Source organism: Sciurus vulgaris (assembly GCF_902686455.1).
Source record: "Sciurus vulgaris genome assembly, chromosome: 11".
Taxonomy (NCBI): domain Eukaryota; kingdom Metazoa; phylum Chordata; class Mammalia; order Rodentia; family Sciuridae; genus Sciurus; species Sciurus vulgaris.
The window spans coordinates 53,044,866-53,071,202 of NC_136472.1; the positions used below are offsets into that span (position 1 = coordinate 53,044,866).

Below are 26,337 nucleotides of genomic sequence, written 5' to 3' on the forward strand. Positions count from 1 at the left end.
GGAAAAGAAGAACTCAAACTATCCCTATTTGCGGATGATATGATTATATACTTAGAGGAACCAGGAAATTCCACCAGAAAACTTTTAGAACTCATAAGTGAATTCAGTAAAGTAGCAGGTTACAAGATCAATGCTCATAAATCCAATGCATTTTTATACATAAGTGATGAATCCTCAGAAAGAGAAATTATGAAAACTACCCCATTCACGATAGCATCGAAAAAAATAAAATACTTGGGAATCAATCTCACAAAAGAGGTGAAAGACCTCTACAATGAGAACTACAGAACACTAAAGAAAGAAATTAAAGAAAACCTTAGAAGATGGAAAGATCTCCCGTGTTCTTGGATAGGCCTAATTAATATTGTCAAAATGGCCATACTACCTAAAGTGCTATACAGATTCAATGCAATTCCAATTAAAATCCCAATGATGTACCTTACAGAAATAGAGCAAGCAATCATGAAATTCATCTGGAAGAATAAGAAACCCAGAATAGCTAAAGCAATCCTTAGCAGGAAGAGTGAAACAGGGGGTATCGCAATACCCGAACTTCAACTTTATTACAAATCAATAGTAACAAAGACGGCATGGTATTGGTACCAAAATAGACAGGTAGATCAATGGTACATAATAGAGGACACAGACACAAACCCAAATAAATACAACTTTCTAATACTAGACAAAGGTGCCAAAAATATGCAATGGAGAAAAGATAGCCTCTTCAACAAATGGTGCTGGGAGAATTGAAAATCCATATGCAACAGAATGAAACTAAACCCATATCTCTCACCCTGCACAAAACTCAACTCAAAATGGATTAAGGACCTTGGAATCAGACCAGAGACTCTGCAGATTATAGAAGAAAAAGTAGGTCCAGATCTTCAACATGTCGGCCTAGGACCAGACTTCCTCAACAGGACTCCCATAGCATAAGAAATAAAAGCAAGAATCAATAACTGGGATAGATTCAAACTAAAAAGCTTTCTCTCAGCAAAGGAAACTATCAGTAATGTGAAGAAAGAGCCTACAGAGTGGGAGAATATCTTTGCCAATCATACTTCAGATAGAGCACTAATCTCCAGAATCTATAAAGAACTCAAAAAACTCTGCACCAAGAATACAAATAATCCAATCGACAAATGGGCTAAGGAAATGAATAGACACTTCATAGAAGATGTACAAGCAATCAACAAACATATGAAAAAATGTTCAACATCTCAAGTAATAAGAGGAATGCAAATCAAAACCACCCTAAGATTCCATCTCACTCCAGTTAGAATGGCGATTATCAAAAATACAAGCAACAGGTGTTGGCGAGGATGTGGGGAGAAAGGTACACTCATACATTGCTGGTGGGGCTGCAAATTAGTGCAGCCACTCTGGAAAGCAGTGTGGAGATTCCTTAGAAAACTTGGAATGGAACCACCATTTGACCCAGCTATCCCACTCCTTGGTCTATACCCAAAGGACTTAAAATCAGCATACTACAGAGATACAGCCACATCAATGTTCATAGCTGCTCAATTCACAATAGCCAGATTGTGGAACCAACCTAGATGCCCTTCAATTGATGAGTGGATAAAGAAACTGTGGTATATATACACAATGGAATATTACTCTGCCATAAAGAATGATAAAATTATGGCATTTGCAGGCAATTGGATGAAATTGGAGACCATCATGCTAAGTGAGATAAGCCAATCTCAAAAAACTAAAGGACGAATGATCTCGCTGATAAGTGGATGATGACAAATAAGGGGGAGGGTGGGAGAAGTTAGTGTTAGGGTTAGGGTTAGGGTTAGGGTTAGAGTTAGGGAGGGGGACAAGAATGGAGGAAGAAAGGACTGTTTAGAGGGAAAAGAAGGGTGGGAGGGGTGGGGGGGAAGGGAAAAATAATAGAATGAATCAAACAACATTACCATATGTAAATTTATGATTATACAAATGGTATGCCTTTAACCCATGTACAAATAGACAAACAACATGTATCCCATTTGTTTACAATAAAAAAATAAAAACAAACAAACAAAAAAACCAAATCTGAAATCATAACTAATACAAAATTTATAACTTGTTTAATTTGTTCATTCTGTAGAATAAAATCCAGGAAGACTTTTACCTTTGGTCTTACGAACTTCTGTGTCAATTGGAAAGAACATGTAAACAAATGTGTACCTGCTAAGATAAAGAATATTTGTAGTCAAGGCCATGGAGGTCCTTAAACAAACTTAAAAAACAAAAACAAAAACAAAAAAAAAACCAGTGTTTTATTCTTGGTCATGCAGGATCCAACCAGAAGCTCACAGTGTTTGGTATTGCTGGCCAGCTGGCAGCAAGATGTTCAGAAACAGGGGTTGGGGTTTGGCTCAGAGGTACAGTGCTTTCCTAGCATGTAAAGGGCCTGGGTTTGATCACTAGGACCATTTAAAAAAGAGGTTGAATCACTTGTGTGGAAAGAGACCTGACTGGGTACATACTCTGCACTCTCATTGGCCAGTAGCTCCCAGGACAGGAAACCACGAGGCTGCCCAGCATCTGGATAAGCATCACTTGATCATCAGATTTCACTCTTGCAGGGACCTCTGCAGGGTAGAGAAGTATCCTGTAGAGACTTTCAACCCAGGCAATTCTTTCCTTCAGCTAGGCAGTTCTTTCCTTCAACCCATTTCAGCTCAGGACAGTTTACCATCTCCAGTAAGAAGAATGGAGGAAAGGTAAGACTTTTTCAAGGCAGTATTTCGAAAGTCTCAGTTGTATTTTTTTTTTTTCCTCTTAGTCCAAAACCACATTCCTTCACATTGGGATGGTTAATACAGGAACCAAAGGGGCTCCAAGAGGAAGAGATAGGAGAGGAGAAACTTCCTCCTAGCAAATTTGGACGATAGCAGTCTTGTCTGTGGGCGATATGAAAGCAGTGAACCAAGGCTGTTCCTTCTTCCTCAAACTTCTCCCCAGCTGACCCTGTATTCCAGTCACACAAATTTGCTGACATGGTGGGAAATCTGCTGTGTTCCTTAATTTAGTAAGCAAGATAAGGTACATGCATGTTCCCCAAAACAAAATGCTCTGAAGAAACCACTCACCTGTTTTACTTGCTTTACAAAGTTTCCTTTCCTTTGTGTATCTGTCAGCATCTCAGCACAAGATACCTGATCTAATACTTAGGTGGGTTTAGGGCAAATTACATCGGATGGTGAAATCCTCTCACCCGTAAGGAAAATAATGGTTTCAAGAGTTTAACATCACTAGGTTTTAAAAGACAAAGGGAAGGAAACATTATCAGAATTCAGAACTGGCTGAAAACGTAACTATAGTTGTATCTTTGGTTGTAGGAAATGGCCACTAGATGGATGGCATGTCCTCCAGTCCAGTAACACTGTCGTTGCCAACTTAGAGTCTAGTAGGAGATGGAAAGGGAATTAGATATCCAAGTTTGCTGTCATGTTGCTGTCTAATCTTTTGTCAATATATTCCTTTGGCTAAGTGTAATCAGGAGGCAGAGCAAAATGAATCTTATAGATGGGGCATAAATATGTTTCTTCCCAGGATTCAGTAGAGGAGAGGGAAGAGAAGACATGCAACGTTGCTGGAAAATGTGAGAGATCTATTTCCTCTGGTAGCCTCCCAACTAATGGTATTTTCTGAGACCTTGTCTGTCCCAATGTGATTGGATAAATTTCTCATTGCATCTCCTATCAGTTTGCTTGGTCCTTGTTTGTTCTAATCTCTTTATCTTGTGCCATATTCTTTTAATAATCTCTCACTAATATCATAAGTTACTTGAGTATGGGAAGTAGTGAAAATAGAAGAGAGATCAGTGAAGAAGAGAATGGGCATTCAGGGAGAGGGAGGAGGGACTGGAAGGGAGGAATGGTGGAATAAAACTGACCAAACTCCCTCATGTACATATATGAACATACCACAGTGAACTTCACCTTTATGTATATCTATAATGCACTAATGAATAAAACTATAAACAAATACAAGAAAGATGGCAGAGTAGAGGAAAGGGAACAGGGGGAGGGAGGAGGGGAGGGAAAGGGTAAGTACTAGGGACTGAATTGGAGCAAACTGTATTCCATGCTTGTACAATTGTGTCAAAATGAACCCCAATATTATGTGTAGCTATAATGCACTAATAAAAAAATGCAAAAGAATGGATGTAGTTTTAAAGGCAGAAGGTACAGGGGTATTTATAAATATTTTAAGTTTATTACATTTGCTAGTATAAAGAGATAACTGTGATCATAGCTACTGAAACCAGAAACTTTATTAGAGTTGGACTGGGTATTCCAAGATGTCCAACACTAGAGGTCTTTACAATTTGGTGACCTCTTCATTCCTAGAGATGTCCTTTCACCCTCTCGATCCTTCCTGGCTTCCAGTCACACAGCACTCCACGATGGAGGAAAAGGAGCAGGGAGAGCACAATCCGAGATCTGCTCACCTCCCACTGGCCCGTGCCTAGTCATATGGTGCCAACACCATTAAGGAAGGTTGAGATTGGGGTCCTTTCTCTGGTCTAAAACTCTCCCAATTATGTGAGAAAGAAGAAGTATAACTGGAGCACTAACAGTTTCTAAACCATGATTATCCTTTGCATTTTAGTATTCCATTATTCAAGAAATATTTTCTTGGGAGTTTCTGACACAGTGAATGACGAGATAGGGAAGAGTGAGAAAGAACTGAAGAGGATCCTGAGATCAGGGCTGGTGTCGGACTTGATCTTCACCATGTGATTAAAATATCTTTTGTATTCATGTTTCAGGTTCTTCCTCTGATAAATGTGGATATTACAATAATTGGTCTCCGAAATACTTGTGCTAGATGCTGGGGATACAATCACGAACAATGACGAAACCCAGCAGTTTTAGACAATTTGGAGATTTGAGTTTGATAAAGGAGACAAAAGAAAAATATATATTGCCTTAAAAAACAGAGTTCAATTTGTGTTTAGAGCCATTAATAAAAGGATAAAGAAACCCTGAGGGAAGATGGCTGTGGTTCTCCTCCATATCCTCCTCAGGACAACCAGGGAGACAGTTCCTAGACAGTAACCATGAGAGTATTGTAACGGATGCATTTGGCCCATGATGCTCAGAGGTTACTGCCATCTTTTCCTCAGATCCTCACTTCCTGTGTGAGTTGCTCATGCACTGACTGGTGCTTCTTCGGAGGCTGGGAAGTCCTAGGCTGAAGTCTGTTGTCCATTGTCCTCTAACTACCTCTTATGTGTTGTCTTTCATGGACTTGCTTTCCTTGTTGTTTCAAAAATTTGCATATCCCATTATAAAAAAGTATGAATTGCTCCTTCTAAATCTCTGAGAATACAGCTTTTATCTTTCATTTCCTTTCCATATGGCAGGTGAGCTGCTGGGTTGGAGAGGGCAGCAACATTGGTGCAGATATGGGGGTTCAAATTCAGGCTCTGTCACCATTTTGCATCAAACCTGGGGCAAAACATTCAACCTTCCTGTGCCTCTGATTTCTCCTATGTAAGGAGGGAATAGTAATACATCATATGGTTATTTACAGGATCAAAAGGTATACCACATACTAATTTCCAAGCTGCTACATTTTACCTATTTCTGTGTAGTTCCTTGTTTTCCACTTGAATTGTGCATAAGCATCTCTCTTTTCACCCAAAGTCCTTCATCAGTAAACATTAAAAATATTCCCCCCTCAAAGAACTCTCACAGAGAAACACTTTAATTCAGAAAGCAAACTCTATTCAGAATCAATGGGGGTGGGTAATGAATGGGTTTTATGTCACATAGCTCACAGCAAGTTGCTCCCTGAACCCCTTAGAAGTTTCCATGATCAAACACTCTCTATTCAGCCTCATTTCCAAATCTCTTTCTCTGTCCTTTCTCAAACTTTCTTTTCAACTTCTCAAAGGCACCAGAAGTTCACATCATTCCTGAATCCTGTCCCTAAACTGTAGCCTTAATCCCTTCTCATGCTCAGTAAAGCCAGACACTGGACTTCTTTGAGATAGAGACACAACTGTGACCATTATTACTCATCTCTGTACATGAGGAATACTTTCCAATACATCTATGTTTTCCACAGAGGATTTATGAGGAATGGAATTGCTCCATTTCATTGCATATGTGTTTCCTAGAGCCTTATTCTACTTAAAATTTTTTTTGTAACATTTAACCCAAATTTCAGGTATATTTATGCTTCCTACTTATTCATTCATTCATTTGTGGATTACAGACTTCTTGACTACTCACTCTGTCCTCCACATGGAGCTGGGCACTGGGAAGCAGCCCTGATAAGAATAAAGTACTTCCTGTCCTCATAAAGCTGACTAATTGAAACATTTCTTCCCCAAGAGATCTGTTTATTTCTACACCTGCCCTAGCAAGAAGTCACATTTCCTTTATGACTCTAAATGACATCCTTTATCCCTGGTAGAAGGACCACTCTCAGTCACTGAGGGTGGTCATTTGTCATTACTGGGACCTCTGAATTCTTGCTCCTGAAAGGAAACCCCTGTTCAGAGGAATTCTGGACTGACCCACATTTCTGTCCCACACAGTCTGCTCTGGAGGACATGGCATGACCTAGGACACTCAGTGAGAGTGTTGTCATCCTAGAATATTCCTATGTCAGTAACAGACCCATGTTTCAGAATCAGCAAGTATTGGGTTTTATCCAAGTTTCAGAATCCCCCAACTTCAATAAATTACTTAACCTCTCTAAGCTTCTGTATTCTTCCCTATTACATAAGGCCAGTACCTCCCACATAGCAGGGTGGTCTTTAGAAATGGAGTGCAAGCGGCAGGTACTGAAATCTTATTTGTGTTTGCAGGGGCACGGGTGGAGAGTTCCTGAGCATGCATCCAACTCCCCCAGCCTGGGGGACTGATTTCACAACAATGAATGAAAATGAGGAAGATATTCCCTTATACTTTCGCAAGAAGACCCTGATTGTGAAGCTGCTGACGCTCATTATTACTCTGGTTGGGCTGGCCGGAAACGCGACCGTGCTCTGGTTCCTAGGTTTCCGCATGCGCAGGAATGCCTTCTCTGTCTACATCCTACACATGGCTGCTGCGGACTTTCTTTTCCTTTGCTGCCACATTGTAGATACCCTGCTGTTTTGCCATAATCTTTTATCCTGTCTCCATCTACACTTATAGCTTCTTTGCCCCTTTGTGGATTTTTACCTACGTTGCAGGCTTGAGCATGCTCAGTGCCATTAGCACTGAGCGCTGTCTGTCAGTCCTGTGGCCCATCTGGTGCCGCTGCCACCACCCTAGACACACGTCAGCTGTCATATGTGCCCTACTCTGGATCCTGTCCTTGCTGTAAAGCATCCTGGAAGGATACCACTGTGACTTCTTATTTAAGGATTTTGATTACGATTGGTGTCAGGCATTTGTTTTCTTCACAGCTGCTTGGCTGATTTTTTTATTTGTTGTTCTCTCTGGGTCTAGCCTGGTCCCTGCTGGCCAGGATTTTCTGCAGCTCCAGGAAAAGGCTGATGACCAGGCTGTATTTCACCGTCCTGCTCACAGGGATGGTCTTTCTTTTTTGTGGTCTGCCCTTAGGCATCCAAGGTTCCTAGTAACCTGGGTTGAGACTGACTTTGATATATTCTTGTCGTATGTTCTTCCAGTTCCTCTCCTGTCCTCTGTCAACAGTTGTGCCAACCCCATCATTTACTTCCTTATTGGCTCCTTTAGGCAAAGGCTTCGTAAGCAGCCAACTCTCCGATTGGTTCTCCAGCGGGCTCTGCAGAACGCTCATGAAGAAGATGAATGTGGAGACAGCCATTCTCAGGAAACCCTGGAGATGTCAGGCAGCAGAATGAGATGGTGACAAAGAGCCCCTGCTTTGATCAGATAGATTTTCGTTGATACCCAACTTCTCCCATATCATGTTGGAACATTTTCTTCACTTTTTTCATCCTTGACCTCTGATCTTAAAACTGTTAAGATAATAATTGCCCTCAGGGGACTTAAGTGAACAAGGTCTGTTAAACAAACATTGATTACAATGTCTTGAATTGCCTTAGGACTTTCACCCCATTGGTTCTGGAGCTTCACCAGGTCTATGGTCCAGGACTGTTTTACTTTTATTGACTCCCTTCCTCAGAAGGAGACTGAAAGTGGCGCAAGAAAGGTCTAAATTTCTTTGGTTACTGTACCTGATAGATTGATAGATACCAAATGAAGGTTATGTTTTTGACAAGTTTTTTTTTTTTTTTTCTGTTCCTTGACTATTAAAATTAAAGACTTAAATTTCAGTTTAACCCCCAAAGAACAGCTTCTTTAATTTTTGGCAAGGCTTAGAAAATCTCTGTGGCTTGATTAGTGTTTATCATGTTAATGAAATAAATGACTCAATGAATGAATAGAATGGATGCAATTTTAAATAATTGAAAATGTATCGGTTAATTCGTATGTGGAGTTTTCAATTTGTATGCAGTTCTTAACATACAAACCGAAAATCTAAGAAGCCATGCATTGTGATTCTTTTAAAATAGTTTCTCTAGTGACTCTCCAGCTTTAAATATGGAGATTAATTTTCCTTGAGTTCCATTATCTTCTAGTGTTGATAAGTTGTAACATAAATCCCACTAGTTCACAATTTTATGTGATTTATACTATATACTCTGATTTTTAATTTGTAGCACATTAGCAAAATCATTAGAAAAACTTGACTATTGTGACCAAACATGTTACAGAGCCCACGCAATTCTGATAAGGCAAGCATCAAGGAGTGATTTTCTTTAGGAAGCAAATCTACTAAAAACGAGATGAAAATAGATGTGATTTAAAATGTTTAGGACAAAATAAATGCTTGTCTGTGACGCCAAACTGCCATTTAGTATACTTTGTATTGTAGGATACAAAACAGACCCTTCTACCTATGGAATGTTAGGCTGACACTCAAGACAGTCAAGGCCTCCAGTAATTCATATCCCCTCAAAATGAACAACCAGTCAATGATTTCCACTCTAAAAAAATCATTTATACATAGAAAATGGGAGAAGATAGTGTGCGGTTCCCTCCTAAAAAATGTTGCTAGAATTCACAATAGCCAACTTATGGAACCAGCCCCTGATGCCTCTCAACAGATGAAGGAATCATCTACATATATGTGCAATGGAGTTTTACTGAGTCATAAAGAAAAATGAAATTATGGCATTTGCTAGTAAATGAATGGAACTGGAGAATATTATGATAAGTGAAATAAGCCACTGTCAGAAAGTTAAGGGTCTAATGTTTTTTAATAGCAGCTCAATTCACAATTTTTAAAATCTTTTCAAAGAAAGTTCTTTTGGTTTCATTAGTTTTCCTCCACTAATTTTCTGTTCTTAATTTAATTAATATTGGTACCTCTTGTTGTTTTTTTCTTGTACTTTTTGGATTTAATTTGTTCTTTCTTTATAAGTTTACTAAGTTAGAAGTATCAGTTATTGATTTTTAGATCTGCTTCCCCTACTGTGTGTATTCTATGTCATAGATTATCTCCCTTTCCATCCATTTTTCTACAAATGATATGATTTGTAGAAAAAAGTTTCTTTTTGGCTGAATAATACTACATTGTGCCAATTGTGTCAATAATGCTACATTTTTCTTTATCCTTGTATCCACTGAAGGGCATCTAGGCTGATTCCATAACTTGGATTGCGTGAACAGTGCTATGATAACATGGGCAAGGGGCATTTCTGTAGTATGCTGACTTAATTCCTTCAGATACACTCAGGAGTGGTATAGCTGGATCACATGATAATTTCTTCCTCCTGCCTCCAGTGATCACGACATGGCCTAGCATGGTGCATCCGGGTGTTGGGACTATGGCATTTCCCAGGTCAGTAACAGACCTGTGCTGTAGTAGAGAGGTCTTTTTTTTTTTTTTTTTTTTTAATGTCTTTTTTTAAATTTTATTGTAAACAAATGGGATACATGTTGTTTCTCTGTTTGTACATGGCATAAAGGCATACCATTTGTGTAATCATAAATTTACATAGAGTAATGTTGTTTGATTCATTCTGTTATTTTTTCCCTTCCCCCCACCCCTCCCACCCCTCTTTTCCTGTGGCCCATCTGGTGCCGCTGCCACCGCCCTAGACACACGTCAGCTGTCATATGTGCCCTACTCTGGATCCTGTCCTTGCTGTTAAGCATCCTGGAAGGATACCACTGTGACTTCTTATTTAAGGATTTTGATTACGATTGGTGTCAGGCATTTGTTTTCTTCACAGCTGCTTGGCTGATTTTTTTATTTGTTGTTCTCTCTGGGTCTATCCTGGTCCTGCTGGATACAGAGATACAGAGCTTCCTTCCTCCATACTTGCCCCCCTCCCTAACCCTAACTCTAACCCTAACACTAACCCTTCCCTCCCCCCATTAGTAGAGAGGTCTTAAAGTTAGAGAGTACTGGATTTTATCCAGGCTTCAAAATTCTCCACCTCTGATAAATTACTTAATATCTGAAAGACTGTTTCCTCTCTTATAATACAGGGACAGAACTTCCTACATAACGGGGTGGTCCTGAGAATCAGAACTCATGGAGAAGGTGCTTCAATCTTATGCCAGGGGCTTGAGTAGAGGTTTCTGAGCTTGGATTCAGCCATTTCACCCTACGGGACTGATTTCATAACAGTGAATAGAAATGAGGACCACATTCCTTCATATTTTGACAAGGATATCAAACTCTGCTTGGGCTGGCAGAAGTCATGGTTGTGCTTTGGTCCCAGGGCTTCCTCATGTGAAGAAATGCCTTCTCCATCTATATCCTCAATGTGGCTGCAGTGGAATTTCTTCTCCTTTGCTGACACATTATAAGTGCCCTATAAAATGCCATTGCCTGGCATTTTATCCTTTTTTACAGGCACAACTTCTTCAACATTGTGTTGACCTTTGCCTACAGTGCAGGCCTGAAAATGCTTAGTGCCATTAGCACCAAACAAGATCCGTCTGTCCTGTTGTCCACTTGGTACTGCTGTTGCCACTGGAGACACACATCAACTATCATATGTGCCCTGCTCTGGGCCCTGTCCCAGCTGCTGAGCATCCCACTAGAGGACTCTCGTTTTTTCCATAGGAGCATTTTGACTATGATTCATGTTAGACTTTGAATTTCATCACAACCATATGACTGATTCTTTTGTTTGTTTCTTTATGATTCTCTCAGGGTCCAGCCTGGTCCTGCTGATCAGGATCCTCTGTATGTTTCAGCAAATGATGCTGAAAAAGCAAATGATGCTGAGCAGGCTATGATATGTGGGGCTCATAGTGCTAGACTTCCCTCTCTGTGTCCTGCCCACAGGCATCCACAGGTTCCTGTTATTCTGGATTTAGACTCATATAGATATGTTGTCTTGGCACATTTTCTACTTCTATATATCTTGCAGTGTGAACATCTGCATCAACCAATGGCTTCAAGGGCAGGGCAACCTCCTTGTTCTGCAGAAGGCTCTGCAGGACACTCCAGAGGAGAATGAATGTGGAGATCTTCCTTAGGAAACCCTGGCAGGCTGCTGAGTGGGACAGTAATGAGCTTCTGCTGTGATCAGACAGATTTGCTTTGAGAGGCAAATTCTCTTATAGTTTTGGAGATTTTCTTAACTGATTTCATCCCTGGCCTCTTATCTTTAAACAGTTAAGATAATAATCATCCTCGTGAGGTTTGAGACTGGGTTGTTAAACAAATGGTTATTTCAGAGTCTCTGGAACAGCCTTCCTCAGATTCTTACCCCACTTACGTCAATTTCAACAATGCTGAGGTCCAGACTGTTCCCACACTGACTGATTCTTCCTTGAGCAGAAGGCAGGAACCAGTGCAGGAAAACTCCACTTTCCTTGGACACTGCACCGGAGAAAGATTAATGTTACATTTATATAATTTATTTTCATATATATCTGCATCTGTCTTAAAACTAAGAGAATTAAATTTGGATCTGGGCTTAAAAGGATACCCTTTAATTTTGGTAGGGCTTAGAATAGCTCCCTGATTTAATAAGTGTTTATTGTATAAATGCCTTAAGGAATAAATAAATAAACTGAAGACTTTTTAATTCAAACCTGTGCTAAATCTCCATTTCCTGGAACTAAGACTTCATCCTTAAGGGTATTGCTTGCACAATTTTCCAAATTGTTTGCAAGTAAAGTTGTGGATTATGAACAGATTAACTAACAACCATGTATGCATACATTTTGAGGTAGACTCTCTTGCTGTGATTTCTTTTCACATATCCTATGTGAGCATCTCAGGTGCCCTTCCCTGCCTTCCTTTTTGCCTTTAGAGATTCTCTCTCTTTGGGAGCTATCTAATCCCTTATGGCAGGCTTCTGAAGGGATTTATTGGATTAATTATTCTTGGAGGACAGGGTTCAAGTTAAATTTATCTTTTATTCCAAAAAGCTCACAATATTTACTTTATTAATCAATTTTAATTTTTTTTGGCTCTATGTTCTATAAAAATAATACATGAATTTAAAAAGATTCATTGTTTAATGCTCTCATTTTTATTGATGGCATGATTAAGATAGAATGATATGTAAATATGAGAGTTATATAGTTGATGTGTTTTGGTAGAAAAATATACCTATGCGAAAAAAAAAATATATACCCATGTGATCTGAAATGCATTCAAGACACAAAAAAATTTTCATACCTCTGAAAATTACCTTGTAACCCCCTGCCCAAACTCTGAGGCCACCATTTTCCCTATTTCTATCACCAAATATCAGTTTTGCGTGATCTTTGGCTTTATTTGTTTGGAAGCATACTGCGCACATTTTTCGTTCCTAGCTTCCTTCACTCATTACTATATTTTGGGGGTTGATTTGTTTCATTTTATTCTTTAGCACTATAAAACTGAGCACAGAAACACCACTGTTTAACCACTTTCATATTGATCCATATGGGTCATTTTCAGTTTTCGACTGTTATGAATAAAGCTGCTGTGAACATTCTTATTTGAGGATTTTTGTGGATGTATAACCTAATTTTCTTGGGTAAACAACACAGAGCAAAATTGCTGGATCATAAGTCTAACTAAGAAATTGTTCAACTGTTTTTCAAGTCACTCTGCTAATTTACATTCTCACCAGCAGAGTGTGGGAGTCCAGTTGCTGCACATGCTTCTGACGAACGTGGTATTGTCCTGTCAGTCTTTTGAATTCTGGTCATTATAATGAGTGTAAAGTAGTATTTTATTGTTTTATTTTGCATTTACCTAATAACTTATGAAGTTGAGCATCCTTTTATTCACTCATTGGCTACTTGTATTTGTTTTAAGTTTACATTTTGTAGGGAACATTCATCAAGCTTATTTGACAGCAGTCACTGACACTATGGTCTAAGTAAGCCAAGCAGTCTGGACAGAGGAACTGAGGTAATGGTTAAGACTCACCATGGACTTAAGGTCTTTGCAGTTGCTGAGGCCGAGTTATGAGTTGAGGGGGAAATTCACTCTTCAAAACTTCTTTGGCTATTCTGATTTTTTTGTTCTTCCATATGAATTTTAAAAGGACTGCTTTTTCTTATTCTGCAAAGAAATGTCATTGGTATTTTGATGTGGATGGCATTAATCTGTAGGTCACTATTGTTAATATGGTCATTTTAGCAATATTACTTCTGCCTACCCATGAGCATTGAAGTTCTTTCCATCTTCTAATATCTTCTTCTGTTTGTTTGTTTGTTTTTGGAATTCCTTAATTTTCCTTGTAGAGGTCTCTCACCTCTTTGGTTATTTTAATTCATACTTTTTTAAATTTTGAGGCTATATGATTGGAATTGTTTTCCTGATTGCTTTATCTATGAAATTTATCAAAGGTTTTTCTATATCTATTGAGATGATCATGTGGTTTTTGTCCTTGATCCTATTATGTGGTGTATTACCTTCATTGATTTGGCAATGGTTGAATAGTCTTTATTTATTTATTTATTTTTTTTGCGGTGCTGGGGAAGTGTTTTCCTTTTTCTATTTTATGGAATAATTTAAGGAGCATTGATATGAGCTCTGTTTTAAAGACCTCACCAAATTCAGCTCTTAGTTCATCTAGTCCTGGGCTCTTCTTTGTTTAGAAGTTTTCTATTAATCTTCAGTTTTATTTCTTATTATTGGACTATTTAAGTTTTATGTATTATCCTGGTTTATATACTCATAGCATCTTGTTGATTTTATGTCTAGATGATTTATGTATTAGCGAGAGAGGTGTATTGAAATCACCCACTGTTATTCCAATCGTCTAGGTCATATAAGTCTAGAAATTTATCCATTTCTTCTGGATTTTCCAATTTTTTAGAATATAGATATATAAAGTACCTCCCAATATCCTCTCAATCCTCTGATGTAGTATTCCATTTTTTTGTCTCTAATTTTACAAATTTAAGTCTTCTCTCTTTTAGTTAGTTTGGCTTGAATTTTTTTTTCAAAAAATCACTTTTTCATTGATACTTTTTATTTTTAAATTATCTTTATCATTAAAATCTACTTGTTTTGGAATTTATTTGTTCTTGTTTTTCTAAGAACTTGAGATGTATCATTAGTTTGTTTATTTGAGATCTTTCTGATAGTTTCACGTAGGAACCAATAGTACCAACTTTTCTGTTACAGATGCCTTTGCTGTTATCTCATAAGTCCTTGTATGTTGTATTTCTGTTCTTGTTTGATTCTGAGGAAATTTTAACTTACCCCATGATTTCTTTGATGACTCACTCATCATTAAATACTGTATTTGATATCCACGTGCTTTTATAGTTTCTGTAGTTTTTCTTTTTGTTGATTTCTTATTTAATTTTACTGTGATACAATAAAATGCAAGGAATTATTTCAACATTTTCGTATTTGCTAAAACTTTCTTTGTGGTCTAAAATATGATCTCTTTTGGTGAAAGTTCCATGAGGAATTGAAAAGAAAGAATATTCAATTAGTGTTGGATGAAATATTCTGTAGATGCTTGTTAAGTCCATTTGATTATAGTTTAAGTCTGCAGTATCTTCATTGATTTTATGTCTGGATGATCTATCAATTAGTGAGAGAAGTGTATTAAAATCATACATTGTTATTATATTGGAAATTGAGTCTTTTTTTTTGATAAATAAAACCAAACGTTTATTTACGCCAAAGAATTCCAAAACTGGATCTTCCACATATGAAGGACAAAGTATTATATATATACACACAGCAAGGGGTGGCAGGGAACAAGACTTGATAGTTGCCCACAATTACAGGTCTACCATTTCTGTTTCACTGGGGACAGTGGCTCTGCTCCTGCCACTTAGATACATTTACAAGACGAAGGAACAGGTCTCCTCCTTGGAAGGCATGTGAAGGAAGGGGAGGGTAGGAGAAAAAGAAGGTAGACAACTTAAAATGAAACTCAGTGTGGCCTCACCTCCAGTCAGCTCTTAGAGTTACTACCGTGAAACCTATATAGAAAATGTCTCTTTCAAGAAAAGCAGTAAGTTATGTCTAGTAACCAACTGACTTCAACATGGCCAAGTCAAAGAAAATGAAAAGGTTTTTACCTTCTCCCTCCTACCACTTATGGAGCACAGCATGTTTGGAGATGAAAAGGGAAAAGACCAAGGTAGAAGCCTGGGAGGGAAGGTATCACAATTTTAAACTAAACTAAAACTAAAATTATAAGTGAGTTGGATTTAGGGTTAGGTCAGTAAGACATGATTCATACTAAACAGAAATTTTTAGGATCTGTCTGCACTTTGTGTAGATTTTCAACATTTCAACATAAGTAAGACATGCTTCCACTAGAGTCACCAGGATAACCCCACTGAAGCACTTCTGGAGGCAAGTGATACAAGCGACCTGCAGTACACTGCTCTTAGATTGGGTCCAGCATGCCTCTCTTCCTTCCTGCCTCCTGAGAAGTTACGTTTTTGTAATCTCTGGAGAAGAGCATGAGATACAACCCCCCAAAGTGTAGGAAGGTGGGGGAAGCAACGGTAGGAATGGGAAGAAATCCCCGCCCACATGCAGCAGCTGGGATTGAGGCTGGTTTATCTTTGTACTTTAGTAAAGAGGAACTGAATTTGGAAGGTGAGAAAAAAATTTGTCCATGAAATATCTCACCTGCAGGTAATTTTCAGGGAATCCCCTGAGTTATGAAAAGTTTGAGTTTATAAAAAAAGAAAAAAGAAAATCAGCCTATTATAATTTTTTTTATATGACTGAACTACTATAAATCCATAAGCAACAGTTCAGACACGGTGATTCTGAAGTGTTCATCCCTCCCCCCCAGGCACAAGCTGCCTCAGGGAGAAGGTGGACTTCCCCACCTCTGCTCAGGCATCAGGAGACTGATGGGGCCATCAGTCTGAGCACCAGCGGCAGCTGGAACAGGCATCCCAAGGGGGTTGGCAGCAGCAATCACTGGTGAGCCTGCCAGAGGTCCAAGGGGTGAGGGGTTAGCACTGAGGAAATCCCTGACATCGTATTGGCGCTGCCCCCGGCATGTTAGATGAACCCATTTGAGCCTGGTCCTTTACAACAGTATAGAAATCAGGATGTTCCATGGCCTCTCTTGCAGTGAGCCATGACTGGTGGTCATACTGCGCAGCTTGTTCAAGAAATCCAAGGCCTCAGGGCTGACAAGGTGCTGTTTTTCACTGTGTGCAAAGCGTTTCCGTTGCTTACGAGAGTGTCTACCCAAGATATCGTTGAAACGTGGATCTAATTCAATGTTGTATTTGTCAATATAGTCATAAATCTTCTGTCCCCAGAACTTTGGCTATCCTCACCAACTGATCATAATTGTCATGTCCATGGAAAAAGGGTTCCTTCTGGAAGATCATACTTGCCAGCATAGAACCCAAGCTCCACATATCCAAACTATAATCATACATCTGATAGTCTACCAGTAGCTCAGGACCTTTGAAGTATCAGGAAGCAACTCTGACATTATATTCTTGGCCAGGGTGGTAAAACTCAGCTAAACCCCAGTCTATTAGCTGTAGCTTTCTGTACTCATGATCGAACATGACATTATGGGGCTTCACATCTCTATGCATAGCTTCCATGCTGTGACAATAATCCAGGGCCTTCAGGATCTCATACATGTAAAATTGAATATCATAGTCTGTTAACATCTGGTACAATTGCTTGAAGTCTGTGTTGTTTACATGTTCAAAAACCAAGGCTGGGGTTCATGACACAGGGTCTTTTACAATGTCTGCCAGTGTGATGATGTTGGGACCGCCTCTCAAATTCTCCAAAATCTTTATTTCATGCTTAATTTTCTTCTTTTTTACTGGCTTGAGAATTTTAACAACTTTTTCATTATTTGTGATGTTGATGGCTTCAAATACTTCACTGTATTTACCCTGGCCTAACTTTTGAATGAGCTGGTGGTCATCTTGATTTCCCCATTCCACCACACGTGACTCATAATCCCAGTTTTCTCAGGGTCTGTGTGTATTGACATCTGTGTAAACACCAGCCCTGTTTGGCACAGGTCCCAACATGTCAGACAGGTTGGTGGACAAAGCTGAACTTGAGGCTTGAAGATCTGGCAGTCACTGTGTGTAGAGATAGCTGGGGTAAAACCTTGTTTCAGACCTGTTTTCTTCAAACTGTGGTAGAAGCGGCAGCAATGGCGTCTGCTCTCCCCTCTCCTCACACAGATAATATTGGCACCTGAGTCTTTATATCAAGAATTATTTGCTTTATGAAATTAAGTACAGCTACTTTGGGAGCATACATATTTGCAATTGTATGAAATTAAGTACAGCTACATTGGGAGCATGCATATTTGAAATTGTTATATCTTCTCATTGGATTGTTCCCTTTACCCATATTTAGTGACCATATTCTTTGTCTCTTCTGATTAAATTGGCTTAAAATCTGCTACTTCTGATGTTTCTGGATTCCATTTGCATGGAATATCATTTTCCATCCTTTCACTTTCAGTCTGTGGAAGTTTTTGCCAATGACGTATATTTCTTGCAGGTAACATATAGTTGTGTCCTGTTTATTAACCCAATTTGCCAGTCCTTGTCTTTCAACTGGAGAACTAAGACCATTTAGAGTCAATGTTACTATAGAGATGTATATATTACTTATTGACATTTTGTTTTGTTTCTACTGTTTGATTCAATTCTAATTCTCATTAGCTTATCTACTCTTCTAATGAGATTTGTTCTTTCCTGTTTTCTTCATTCCTTTTATCTTTTCTGTGCTATTGTTTTTATCCTGCTTTCTGTTTTCTTCGCTTCCTGCATCTGTGGTTTGGTTTCTGATAATAATTTCTGGAAATTATAAACCAGCATTATGTGAAATATTTCTTCTTTTCTTTTTTCTGTTCTCCTCTGATATTCCCTTATGTAGAAGTTATTTCTTTTTATACTGTCCCACAGACTATGAACATTCCATTTGCACACATTTTTCTTCTTTGCTTTTCTTTTATTTTATATCAGTGAGCCTGTAGTTTCAGTTCTTTATATTTACTTTCTTTCTAGCCCGTGTTGAGTCTACTGACGAGCATTCTTCTATGTCACTTTCATGTCTGTTAGCTTTTTTTATTCCTAGTATTGTCTCTCACTTCATGTATCTACCTTTCTTTATTTACTGAATTTTCTATTGAATATTGCCCTCATTTTTCATGAGAACCATTGGAATTTTAATCATAGATATTTTAAATTCACAATCTTATTTTTCAAATTATATACCATATCCTAAATTCTTCTCAATTCATGTGATTCATCAATTGATCCTATTTTAATACACGTTAATTCAAAAATAAAACATTTACTCTTCAAATCTGAAATCAGAACTAGTAAAAATATTTAGAAGACAAACATATTAGTTGTTAAGTTTGGAGAATAACTCAGGAAGATGTTTTCCTTTTATTTGATACATATCTGTGTCGTTTGGGAAAAAAGTCTATAAATAATTGTGTGTAACTGCTCTGATAAGAAAAAGTGTGGGCCAGATCATGAGGATTTTGAGTGATGAGTAAAGAGAAGTGTTATTTTTTAGTTACATAGATTCCAGGAATGGGCTTACTTTACTTGACATTCCTGATCATCCATCTGGCAGTAAGAAACTCCAAAACTACGATCACTTGCAGAGAAGAGGAGCCAATGAGGTGGCTATAGGTATAGGTAGATGTTGGGAGGTGGGAATAGAATCAGACTAAATATTGAGAATAATTTCATGAAGAATATCACTCAAATAAGCCTACACTTTCATTTGTCAGTAAGACCTAGAACAGGAAATCACAGGACTATCTGAATTTTGATAAGCTTTTCTCAAGCACCAGCCTTCCATCCATTCCCCACAGTCATCTCTCCAGAGCAGAGACGTGTTCTGTAGTGGCAACCAACTCAGGGGCCTCTTCCTTTTGCCACGGATCAGCTTATCACCTCCAACAAGAAGAATGGAAGAAAGGTAAAACTTTTATAAGAACTTACTCCTAAAGCTGTTGTCTTTTTTCTACTAGTCCAGAATCAGATAAATTCACCTTGAAGTGAAGTATACAGGGAGCCTTACGTTTCAGCAGGAACAGACAGGAGACATGACAGTCTCTCCTAGCAACACTGAGAGCTGACAAGCTTAAGTGTAGGAGTTGTGAAAGCTGCAAACCAAGACAGTTGTCTTTTCTTGGACCCTCTCCCCATTCTGTGTTTAACTCCTTAACTCGAACCATTCAGATTTACTGGTACAGTGAGAAATCTTCTGTACCAGTACAGAATTCAGGAGACAATATAGGTGAATGCATGCTTTCCAAAACTGAAGTGCTGTGAGGGAACCAGTCACTCATGTTACTTGTGTTGGAAAGTTCTGATGCAGTATGAATTTTTCAGAGCCTCAATAGGAAATAGATGACCTATAAATGAATGAGAAGAGTTTAACCAAGAAACAGTTTACCAATATTTGCATAGTTTGGGAAAGTTACGTGGAATCGTGGATCTCATTCCACTCCAAGGAAAAAAAACATGGAGTGGAGAGAGGTTCAATGTCACTATGATTAAAAACAATGGGAAGTATGATATGCTCCAACTCCAATAAATATCATGCTTAAGCAAAATAAGCCAAACCCAAAAAACCAAAGGCTGAATGTCTTCTCTGATATGTGGATGCTAATTCACAATAAGGGGGGCTGGCACTAGGGAAGAATAGAGTTACTTTAGATTAGGTAGAGGGGAGTGAAGCAGGGGAAAGAGTTTAAGGGTAGGAAGGACAGTAGAGTGAAACAGACATTATTACCTCATGTACATATATGATTGCATGACTGATGCGATCCTACAATATGTACAATCAGAAAAATGAGAAATTATACTCCATTTATGTGTGATTTATCAAAATGCATAAATGCCTTCTACTCTCATTTATAACTCATTAGGACAAATAAAAAAAATTTTTTAAATGTGAAGAAGTTATCAGACTTGAGAGATGACTGTTGCTGTGGCTGTGGATATAGCTATGGTTTGAGGAAAGGGTCTAGGAACAATGTCCTTAGGTACAGTAATACAGCTACTTCCAACTAACAGTATAGCAAAGAGAGAATGGGGAAATGAGAAACTCCAAAACGGCTTTCTTTCTACCCTCCCATCTCCTGTCCACATGTTTTGTCTGACTGGTGCTATTAGTAGCAATAGAGGGTAGGATTAGGGTCCTTTTCCCATCTTAAATTTCTCAGAATTAGTATATGAGAGAGAAAAAGAGTGATTCTATGTGGCAAATAGCGTTTTCTAAGCACCTCATTTTTCTTCACATTACATGATAAAAGAAGATTTTGCCTGGGAGTCCCTCATAATGCATAATAAGACGGAGAACAGTAGGGACACCTTGAACAGAGCTCCAAGGGATCAGATGGGCATTGCACTGCCCCTCATTGTGTGATTCAGATGTCTCTCTTGTTCACTAAATCTCAGGTTCTTGCTGTGATAAAGAGGATATAATAATAGATGGTTTCCTAGTCATATGTGCTAGACGCTGGGGATACAAAAGTGAAAAACAACTCATACCAGTTAGGTTTGGGTATTTTAGAGTTTGGGGTTTAATGAGGGAATGTAAAACCGAAACTACATACTTTTTTTTTATTAATTTTTTTTTATTTTTACAGACTGCATTTGATTCATTGTACACAAATGGGGTACAACTTTTCATTTCTATGATTGTACACATGTAGATTTACACCATTCATGTAATCATAAATATACATAGGGTGATACTGTCTGTTTCATTGTACTATCTTTCTGTCCCCCACCCCCTCCCACCCTATTTTCCTCTACACCATCCAAAGTTCCTTCATTCTTTTCTTCCCCTTGCCACCCCCCTTCCTTACATATTGTCATCCACTTATCTGAGAAAACATTCTGCCTTTGATTTTTTGTGCTTGGCCTATTTCACTTAGCATGATATTTTCCAACTTCACCCATTTACCAGCAAATGCCATAATTTTATTCTTTTTTATGGCCAAGTAACATTCCATTGTGTATATATACTACAGTTTCTTTATTCATCATCAACTGAAGGGCATCTCGGTTGGTTCCACAATCTAGCTATTGTGAATTGAGCAGCTATGAACATCGATGTGGCTACATCACTGTAGTATGCTGATTTTAAGTCCTTTGGGTATAAACCAAGGAGTGGGATAGCTGGGTCAAGTGGTGGGTCCATTCCAAGGTTTCTGTGGAATCTCCATACTGCTTTCCAGAGTGGCTGCACCAATTTGCAACTTCACCAGCAATGTATGAGTGTGCCTTTTCCCCCACATCCATGCCAATACTTATTATTGCTTGTGTTTTTGATAATAGCCATTCTAATTGGAGTTAGATGAAATCTTAGGGTGGTTTTAATTTGCATTTCTCTAAGAACTAGGGATGCTCAGCGTTTTTTCATATATTTGTTGTTCACCTGTATATCTTCTTCTGTGAAGTGTCTGCCCAGCTCCTTAGCCCATTTATTGATTGGGCTCTTTGTGTTTTGGGTGTAAAGTTTTTTAAGTTCTTTATAAACTTTAGAGATTAGTGCTCTGTCTGAGGTTTCTGTGGAAAATATTTTCTCCCACTCTGTAGGCTCTCTTTTACATTATTGATTGTTTCCTTTGCTGAGAAAACTTTTTTAGTTTGAATCTATTCCATTTACTGATTCTTGCATTTATTTCTTGTGCTATGGGGAGTCTTGTTAAGGAAGTCTGGTCCTACGTCAACATGATGGAGACTCAGGCCTACTTTTTCTTCGATTTGGTCAAGGGTCTCCGGCCTAATTCCTAGATCCTTGATCCCATTTTGAGTTGAGTTTTGTACCGGGTGAGAGACAGGGGTTTAATTTCATTTTACTTCATATGGATTTCTAGTTTTGCCAGCAGCATTTGTTTAAGATGCTATCTTTTCTCCATTGTAAGTTTTTGGCACCTTTGTCTAGTATGAGATAACTGTACTTATGTGGGTTTGTCTCCATGTCTTCTGTTCTGTACCATTGGTCTGCCTATCTATTTTGGTGCCAATATCATGCCATTTTTGTTACTATTGCTCTATAGTAGAGTTTAAGGTCTGGTATTGTGATACCTTCTGCATCACTCTTCCTGCCCAGGATTGCTTTGGCTATTCTGGGCCTTTTGTTCTTCCAGTTGAATTTCATGATTGCTTTCTCTATTTCTATGAGAAATGTCATTGGGTTTTTAATTGAGATTGCATTAAATCTGTATAGCACCTTTGGAAGTATGGCCATTTTGATAATATTAATTCTGCCTATCTAAGAACATGGGAGATCTTTCCATCTTCTAATATCTTCTTCAGTTTCTTTAATGTTCTGTAGTTTTCATTGTAGAGATCTTTTGCCTCTTTGGTTAGATTGATATTTTTTTTTTTTTTGAGGCTATTGTGAACGGAGTTGTTTTCCTCATTTCCTTTTCAGATGCTTCATCGCTTATGAATACAAGTGCTTTAGATTTATTCGTGGTGATTTTATATCCTTCTATTTTGCTGAATTCATTTATGAAGTCTAGAAGTTTTCTGGTGGAGTTTTTTGGATCCTCTAAATATAGAATCATGTCATCAGCAAATAGTGACAGCTTGAGTTCCTCTTTTCCTATTTGTATCCCTTTAATTTCTTTAGTCTGTCTAATTGCTCTGGCTAGTGTTTCAAGAATGTTGTTGAATAGAAGTGGTGAAAGAGGGCATCTCTGTGTTGTTACAGTTTTTAAAGGGAATGCTTTCAGTACATTTAAAAATACAGCTGTAAACTGTGTTTTGTGTACAAAAAAAAAAAAAAAAAAGGGCCAGATTGCCAGGAATGAGGATAACAGAGAATGTGGTTTTCCTCCATAACCTTCTCAGGTCAACCAGGGCAGAACTAAGTGCACCTGAGATGAATTCAGCCCTCGATGCCCAGAGGTTCTGGTCTCAGTCCATTATGGTCCTCCTGTCTTATATGGGTTCAGGATGGTCTAGATAGACTGGGCCTTTTCAGAAATGGGCTTCTAGGCTCTGAATTGTTGTAAAATTACCTCTTCTTGTCTTAGTTTTTTTCTTCCTTGTTGTCTCCAAAATTTGCCTCTTCCATTTTAATAAGAGAGGTATGTGAATTACAAATTACAAATGGTGCAAGTAAAATGCTTCATCCTCTATCCCTTCACTGTGTGTAGTGAACACACCATTCTGGTGGTGGTGATACAGGGCTGGTGAGGATAAGATTCTGATGCAAAACTATGGGTTTAAATCCAGGCTGTATTTATTTTGAGGTAAGACATGCAAATCTCTCAAACTCCCTCTTCTCGTGATTCCTTGTGTGAGATGGGAATAATAGTGTTTACCACAGATTACAATTTAGAAAATCAAAATGAATTTATCACTCAACCAGTTGCTAACGTTCACCTTCCTGAAAGTTCCTACTTGTTTCCCAACTGATTTGTGCATGAGCATCTCTTTCCACCAAAGTCCTTCATTAATGAGCATTTAAATAAAAAATTCCCCTGCCTACCTCAGATAATTAAATTGCTAACTGCCTTTAAAATGCAAAACAAATTTTACTTAATATCACCTGGGAGAAAAATAAATGAGTTTATACTTTACAACTAAAAAATCACTTCCTAATCATCTTGGATATTTCCATGTCTTAACACTCTCTATTCAGTCCCATCATCAATTCTCTTTCTCCTTTCCCAAACTTGCTTTTTACTCTTAACAAGTACTTATCAAGTTCAACTTAACCTGGAACTCTCTCGTTGAACTATGGGCTTACACTTTTCTAGGTGATCATTAAAGTCATTTTCTGGCTATCCATGGGTTGGAGGACATGACACTGACCACCTTTGACCATTGCTGGTGGCATAAAGAAATTCTTTCAAACACACCAGAGGTTTCTACAGAAAGAATCATGAGCAATGACATTTTCTTCAGTTTCTACATGCATGTTTTCTGGTGACTGGTTTCACTTAAAAATGCTCACATGACATTTATCCCAATTTTCAACTACCCTTGGGCTCCCTGCCCTTTTATTCATTTGTCATTCACACATTTCTTGACTATCTTGACTATCTGCCATGACCCTCACACAGAGCTAGGGACCCTGGAGACACATCAGTGGGTATAAAGACAGTGCTTCCTATCCTATTTAGTTTCTGCTTTTTGTAGTTTCCAAAATTTGAAACAGACACTGAGCCATTTTAACCTAAGAGATCTGGCTGTCTTCATAATTATCGAACTAATAGGTCATTTTCTCTATATAAGACTAATTATGATTTCCTTTCTCCCTGTTATATGAACCCTCCCAGTCAGTGTGGGTGGGTGTGGGTCATGCTTGGGGCTTCCAAATTCCTGCACCTGACACAAAACCGCTGTCCCAGGGCAGAAAGAAAACTGGGCTCAGGATTCTGTATCTGTCCCATATAGTTTAAGATGCTGAGTGGGTGTGTTGGGGCCTTCAAATATTCCCTGTCAGTAGAAAGAGGGGGTTGCAGATGGTTCAGGCTTTACAGTCAGTGAGAACTGGGCTTGAAAGGAGGTCCCAGGACTTTCTGGCCTTTGATAAATCACTTAATTTCTGCAAGCCTGTCTTATCCTTCCCTGTACCACAGGGCAATACTTCCCACATAGAAGGGTAGTCCTAAGAATCAGAGACCATGCAGCAGTTGTTCATACCTTGTTTGTATTCCAGGAGCACCAGTGGAGAATTCACGAGCATAGATACAATTGTGCCAACCTGGGAGACAGGAACCGCACCGATGAATGAAAGTCACCAGTACATTCCTCCAAACTGTCAGAAGAATCTAATCCTGGGTTTCCTGACCCTCATCATTGCCCTGGTGGGTGTAGCAGGAAATGCAGTTGTGCTCTGGCTCCTGGGCTTCTGCATGGGCAGGAACGCCTTCTCCACTTACATTCTCAACCTGGCTGGAGCTGACTTTCTCTTCCTCTGCTTCCAGATTATAGACTACCTGCAGAAATTAATTGACTTCTTTCATTCCACCCCGATCCTCATTCCCAGATTCTTCATCTTTGTGTCAAGCTTTGCCTATCTTGCAGGTCTAAGCACACTCAGTGCCTTGAGCACTGAGCGCTGCATGTCTGTCCTATGGCCCATCTGGTACCGCTGCCGCCGCTGGAGACACACATCTTCTGTCATGTGTGCCTTGATCTGGGCCCTGTCACTGCTGATGAGCATCCCGGAAGGGAAGTATTGTGGCTTCCTGATGAGGGAGTATGACCATGATTGGTGTCGGACATTTGATTTCATCATTATTGCATGGCTGATTGTTGTATTTGTCATTCTTTCAGGGTCCAACCTAACCCTGACTGTCAGGGTCCTTTGTGGCTTATCGAGGATGCCACTGACCAGGTTGTATGTGACCATTGGGCTCACAGTGTTGGTCTTTCTCTTCTTTGGTCTGCCCTTTGGGATCTACTGGTTCCTCTTAATCTGGATCCCGAGTTATCATAATACTATCCCTTGTGGATCCTATTTGGTGACAGTTGTTCTGTCCAGTGTTAACAGCTGTGCCAACCCCATAATTTACTTCTTCGTTGGCTCCTTTAGGCAGTGGCGGTGGAAGCGGGGGACCCTCAAGCTGATTCTACAGAGGGCTATGCAGGACAACCCTGAGGAGGGTGACTTAAGAAGCAGGGTTTCGTCAGGAAATCTTGGAGAGCAGGCAAGAGTCTGGTGCTGGCGCAGCTCTCTGGAGTAACTTACGAGAGCCTCTGCTTTGATCAGACAGATGTGCTTCTGAGAACCTTCCTGGCCCTGTCATTATGGGAGATGCTCAGAATCTGGGTCAGTTGGTTGCCTGGTTTTAAATCAGAAGATAATAATTGTCCACCTCTCAAGTGTTTTGGGGCCTATTAAACACTGTCTCTGGAGCTGCCTCTTATTCAGGTGCTTCTTCCCATTTGCTTGTGA

At 39.0% G+C, this 26,337-nt stretch overlaps 1 protein-coding gene and 2 pseudogenes across 3 annotated transcripts in view; 2 read left to right on the top strand and 1 right to left on the bottom strand.

The window, feature by feature from the left end:
* Positions 1-2,602: 2,602 nt before the first annotated feature.
* Positions 2,603-11,489, top strand: LOC306639821 (mas-related G-protein coupled receptor member X2-like; annotated as a pseudogene). The gene is made up of 4 exons: positions 2,603-2,717; positions 6,824-7,832; positions 10,858-10,962; positions 11,381-11,489. The product of its transcript is annotated as a mas-related G-protein coupled receptor member X2-like (transcript).
* A 4,757-nt stretch (positions 11,490-16,246) lies between these two features.
* On the bottom strand, positions 16,247-17,509 carry LOC306639822 (casein kinase II subunit alpha-like; annotated as a pseudogene). The gene has a single exon. The product of its transcript is annotated as a casein kinase II subunit alpha-like (transcript).
* Positions 17,510-25,102: 7,593 nt separating this feature from the next.
* Positions 25,103-26,337, top strand: part of LOC306639823 (mas-related G-protein coupled receptor member X2-like) — a gene marked incomplete at its 3' end in the record, with an annotated part of 139,576 nt that continues 138,341 nt past the window's right edge. Inside the window, exon 1 of the mRNA XM_079103535.1 lies at positions 25,103-25,977. Within this exon, the coding sequence (XP_078959661.1) occupies positions 25,163-25,977 (815 nt within the window). The 5' untranslated portion in view covers positions 25,103-25,162. The remainder of the gene's footprint in view (positions 25,978-26,337) is intronic.